The sequence below is a fragment of the Haplochromis burtoni genome, unplaced genomic scaffold, assembly GCF_018398535.1.
Source record: "Haplochromis burtoni strain Fernald_Lab_line unplaced genomic scaffold, NCSU_Asbu1 Contig_14, whole genome shotgun sequence".
Classification (NCBI taxonomy): Eukaryota; Metazoa; Chordata; class Actinopteri; order Cichliformes; family Cichlidae; genus Haplochromis; species Haplochromis burtoni.
The window spans coordinates 3332736-3338735 of record NW_024582375.1 but is presented as its reverse complement, the minus strand read 5'-3'; the positions used below and the strand labels follow the sequence as shown (position 1 = coordinate 3338735).

General features: G+C 40.3%; 1 protein-coding gene across 3 annotated transcripts in view; it reads left to right on the top strand.

Moving 5' to 3' along the window:
* The window catches only part of tbc1d22a (TBC1 domain family, member 22a), a 158461-nt gene that overhangs the window by 62989 nt on the left and 89472 nt on the right, over positions 1 to 6000 (top strand). For all 3 annotated transcript variants that reach the window (XM_005915698.3, XM_005915699.3, XM_042217849.1), the window contains one exon: positions 544 to 658. In XM_005915698.3, coding sequence (XP_005915760.1) covers positions 544 to 658 — 115 coding nt within the window. The remainder of the gene's footprint in view (positions 1 to 543; positions 659 to 6000) is intronic.

Genomic DNA, 6000 nt, shown 5'->3' with positions numbered 1-6000 from the left:
GAAAGAATTTAGGTTGACAATTATGAGTCTGATTCACTTTTCAGAACTGGATGCTACATCCATAATTGATATGGAGTGTATGTGCATGACCGCCTGTAGATCTGCTGGATTATGCTTTTGTAAAAGAAACCAAACAAAGCCCTCTTAAAAAAGGAAAAAAATATGCTACAAGTGATCAAAAGTCCCCAGGCTACCTTTAGTTTTTCATGAGATGGGTTTAAACAGTATTCCAAGTAGATGATCAGCTAATGTGGCAGAGTTGAAAAATGCTTCCCATGACATGAGCCCAGCTTTTCTTCTTTACCAGCTTAGCACGCCTGAAATGATTCCTTTTCTTTTTTTTCCACATCTCACTCGCTTTCTGACATGTATGCTTTAATGATTTAAATCTCTAATTCCAACCAGCTTAATGTCTGAAATGTTGTCAATCATTGTGTTAAAAATTTCTACGACTATGTTGTTATTAGAGTGTTGGATTGAATCTTTTTCTTCTCTTTTCATGGCATTGGTACTCTGTCTCTGTGTATGTTTGTATGTCTTAAGATTTTTGAACGGATCCTGTTTATCTGGGCCATCCGGCATCCCGCTAGCGGCTACGTGCAAGGCATCAACGACCTGGTCACACCATTCTTCGTCGTTTTCGTCTTTGAATATATTGGTGAGTGGCAACCCCCCCCCCCCTTTTGTTTTTTTTAACTTTCACTTTAAAACTCCCTAATCTTTTGTGTGATATTCTTTTGAAGTAAGGATCACTCATCTCTTTCTGCTACCCCTCTGCTGAAAGTGCCACTCTCCACAGTGCAGAGTGGCACCTTTTGTAGCTGGCGAGACTCAGGGGTTACTCGCCGGTTCATCACCACAGGTCACAGGAAATCAACCCCGGGACCCTTGAGACCGTTTCTCTTTTCACAACTCTGTGTCCAAAGAGCTCCTCCTGCACCTGTGTGCCCTCTTCTCGCCCTTCTTTTCAATCCCTCTTTCTTTTCTGCTTTCATCCAGACACACACTTGGTTACAGTTTGTGTTTCGAATGTGCTTTTAAGCTCCATCTATCAAAGCATTCTGGTTAACACTTAGGAATTAGACTGTACAGTATGTGTGTGAGAGCATGACACGTGTAGGCGTGTATATGTGTGTGTGTGCACACCGCGCTGTTTTTCCCAGGGCCCTCCTGCTGTGAGCGTTTAAGTTGTGCCACATTTGTGTAGATGAATGCTTTATTTTCCTTTCACACTTAACTCTTCTGACAGTATAAACACTGCTTCAGATCCTCAACATGAGAAGGGGGAAAGCAGTTGCAAGAAATTTCATTGCCGGTATAGGTGCGATATAATTTTATTTTTTATTTATTGATTTATTTTTTAAATGTTTGAACTACTTGAAAATATGACCAGATGGAACTTCTTGCATATTATTTTTTGTAGCATTTTTTCCTTTACTGCACTGTATGTACACTGTGAATTTAACTCAAATCATCTTTATTTATATAGCACCAATTCATAACCAGAGTTGCATATAGGCGCATTATATTGTAAGGTAAAGACCCTGCAAGGATAAATCCTTGACAATTAGAGCCATTAGGACTTGGAGGACTTGGAGACATTGGGAAGGAAAAACTCCCTTTTAACAGGAAAAAGCCCCAGCAGGACCATCCTGTGGGTTTGGGTGAGGGGTAGGCAACAATTTAACAATCCATCCATTCGCTTCTGCTCATCCTTTTCAGGGTTGCGGGGGGTGCTGGAGCCTATCCCAGCTGTCATAGGGCGGGAGGCGGGGTACACCCTGGACAGGTCGCCAGTCTGTCACAGGGCTAACACACAGAGACAGACAACCATTCGCGCTCACATTCACTTGCAAATTCACACCTATGGGCAATTTGGATTATCCTCACAAACTGCATGTCTTTGGACTGTGGGAGGAAGCCGGAGTACCCGGGGGAGAGAAAGACCCCGGCCTGATGGTGGAATTGAACTCAGGACCTTCTTGCTGTGCGGCAACAGTGCTAACCACCGTGCAGCCCTTGCAATTTAACAAGTTATTGTTAAATAGCAAGAAAGTGTTGGCAGCTACAGTTGTAAAACAATACTTACTGATATGTTACAGGGAAGCTAACATAATATACAACAACAGTTTACTTCCCACCAGCACTGCAGACGTTCTTGTTGTTATTTTGATGGAAAGGGTCTTAAAATGTCCATCATATTGTAATTTTACCTGTCGTTTTAATCTTACATGATAATGAGGCAGGTTTAATAGCCTTATATTTTCAGAAAGAAAAAAACATTCTGAAAAGAGAATGTTTTTATATGTACGACGACCTTGTTAACATCCTAAGAAACACATTTTTTTTTTCCTGCAGTTTCAGCAGAGACACTAAAAGACTGCAATGATTATGCCTAAACAGGCAAATTCGAACTAAGTGGAATTAAGCTTGGTGCTTGCCTGAGCGTAATGAAATGCATCAAGGGAGGTTGCTGCAGAGGTGATTTTTTTTTTTTCCTGTTTTCCATCTCTTCTTCAGACGGAGAACTTTCCATATCCGATTAGATTTTACTCTGAAGGCTGAACCCTGCTCCTATAGTGGATACTAAAATTGCTTCCTTTCAGCTGTAGTTAGGGGGACATTTCTCCCCAGGAAGAGTGCTCAAAAATCTCTTTAATTTGGATTTTCCGATCCTGAATGCACTTCCTTTGCTGAGAGGAAATCCTGCAGCATGCACTCCCTCTGGACGAGAGAGAAGCTCCACATATTACCTTGTAGTGGTCACAGATTTACTGTGTTTTAAAAGTATTTGGTTAACCTGAAATCTGCTATAGACAGCATAATTTACAGTTTACAGTATAAGATCTTTGATATCACCATCATGGAGGGTTCCTTTCATCAAGTGAGCTCCTCCTTGGGTTGCAGAAATACGTTGCTCGTACCTTCTTTATGTTGAATGTGGTGATGTTAAATGAATCGATTAGAGTTGCAACATGATTTTTGTGAGATTAATTATGAGTGAATTCAAGCAAATCCATCTACATTTAGAGCATTTGACAGTATTCACGAGGAATGATGCTTTATTTTACATTTCCCATTCATTTTCTGCAATTTACCAACCAACCACTTTATTAGATAAAGCTCGCCATTTCTGGCTTGCACCCCTGCTCGAAACATTTTGGGTCCATATTGGCATGACAGCATCACATAGTTGCTGCAGATTTGCTGGCTGCACATCTCTGATGCAAATCTGCTATGCCACCACATCCCAAAGATGTTCTGTTGGATTGAGATCTGGTGACTGAGGAGACCACTTGAGTACAGTGAACTCATTGTAATGATCAAGAAAGCAGTTTGAGATCATTTGAGCTTTTTGACATGGTGTTTTATCCTTTTGGCAGCAGCCATTAGATGATGGGTACACTGTGTTCATAAAGGGATGCACATGATCGTCACTCAGTACTCAGGCTAGACTAAGCTCTGTGGCGTTGAGAGCTGGGACTAAGGGATCTACAATGTGCCAATGAAATATGACTATCAGCCTGAACCATTAATGCAATGCATGATTGATCCATGCTTTCATGTTGTTTACATCAAATATTGTCGCTACCATCTGAATTTTGCAGGAGAAAGCAAGAATCATTAGGATAGAAGCATTTTTCCAATCATTTGTTGTCAAATTTTGGTGAGCCTACATGAACTGTAATCCTCAGCCTGTGGTGTGGTCTTCTGTGTTGTGCATGCAGAGATGCTCACTGTTGCCTTCGTGTCAGTTTAAAGCAATCTGGCCATTGTCCTCTGACATGGACAAGGCCCGAAGAATTGCTGCTCGCTCTCTTTGTTGGAACATTCTCTGTATAAATCCAATTGATGATTCTTTGGGAAAATCCCTTTAGATAATCAGTTTCTGAACGGCATGGCTGTTGGTGCCAGGTGGTTTGGTGTGAGTATTTCAAAATTACTTAAGTCACCTTTCTTCCTCATTCTGCAGCTCTTTTTATTCAAGCTGAACATTCTGAATTTAAAACAGATGTTTTGCATACACATCAGGTGAACAGAACATGGGAGAGGAAAGAAAAAAAGAAAAGAGGCCAAGCCACCTTCAACCACCTGCTGAGAGTTTTGAGGTTTTTTTTTCTTTATTGAGAAACGTGACCAATTTTTAAAAAACATTTTACCTCCTTTTCTTTTGTGTTCTTGTTTGTTTTACATTTATAATAAGCTCTACGTACTAGTTTGTCGAGAGACTCCTACAAAGAGAAATCCTTCCCCTTATGTGTGCAGTTCTTGCTGCTTCCTAGAATCCATACATCCCACAAAAATAAGTTAGTTTAAGTTCTCTGTGCTATGTTTTGGCTCATCTTTGAAGCTATGCAACATAGAGCTACTGTTGAAACCACAGTAAGTCACACACCATGCACACTGTGACCCTGCTGGGAGCCTTAAGAGGTTGGACCCAATTGCTTCTGTGTACTACTTTGGACACAACACTACACACAGCAAATTTACTGTCATTTTAAAATCTGCTAGAAGCACCATTTTTAACAAATGTAACAACAATATAACAACTTCCAGTGCTGGAGTGCGTCTGGTGCTTTTACTACAACCTCCAAAATGACACGGATGTTGAAGTCACATATCTATAAAGCATAAGCGTCATTAAGATAAAGCTTTATTGCTATATTGAAGCTGAAAACAGTTGAGATATCTCACAAATAAGAATTTTTTTAGAAGAACTCACTATGAAACTGCATCTACATATTTGCCATCCCTTCTTACGGCTTGTGCCAATGATGTTATGCAAATGAGCTACTTTCTTTGACGTAGCCTCTCTTCTCTTTTACTTTTTCCACTGTTCTTTATAAAGTTTTTCACCTGTTTTTTGTTTGTTTCCTCTACCTTCTCTTTTGCTGTCATTTTCTTCTTCTTTATTCCTCTATCCCTACTTCTTTCTGCATGTTTTTCCTCTCTCCTCTTCTCTTTGGGCAATTCAGACTGTTGTCAGATCTTCAAAGCATCACCCCATGCTTTGTTCCTGTGTATCTCCATGCGCTGATGAGCCTTGAATAACATACACAGCCAACAAACCTTCAAACGTGCCTGGCTGGCATCTTACATGATGGGTTGATGCGCTGTGTTGTTGTTGTTAGGTGCTCTTGTTTTCTGACGCAGAGAGAGGGAGAGGGATAGACAAAGAAGAGAGAGGTTTGGCTCTTTCATGCAGTGGGCCTAATTTTGCTCCTTTGTGAAGGGGTAGAAAGTGAGATTCTCTCATGCTGTCTGTGCTCTTGCACTCTCTGGCTGTCGTCTCCTTTTGCCATCTCTTCTTCTGTTTTCTTTTATGCTGCTTTACCCCTTCCCCTCTCTCTCTCTCTCTCTCTCTCTCCGTCCTTTCCATGTAATTGAATTCATGAATTCATGCTGAAGGCAGAAATGTCCTTCTCTTAAGTTGTAATTATTTTGTATTATTTATTATTAACAATATTTTATGTACAAATAATTAATTGACATTTATATGAACTTATAAGGAAAGCTTGCTTTTTCTTAAAAATTAGAGCAAATACACATTTAATCTTCAAGAAACGTTGGCTTTTGTGTTGTTTCCTGTGGACTTTTTCAGTTAACTAATCTCTAGAAAACATCCATTCGCTTCCGCTTATCCTTTTCAGGGTCGCGGGGGGTGCTGGAGCCTATCCCAGCTGTCATAGGGCGGCAACAGTGCTAACCACCGTGCCACCGTGCTGCCCTTTTTTATGCTGCCCGTCATATTTATTTGCTTTGATTATTTCTTTTTCAGTTTTATTTTGTATTAAATGTTGGCTTTGATTCAGAGCATAATATATTGGGGGCTAGTCCGGGATGTAGACTCAATGTTCCACTGGGCAGACATAACTTCCTGCAGCAATATATCAACGTGCTGAAATGTTTAACTAATCTTTCATGTTTCATTTGCCCTTCCATTCAAAAGATAGGTTTTAAAAATATTGCCATAAGTTAAGTAACAGTGTCACAGGTTGC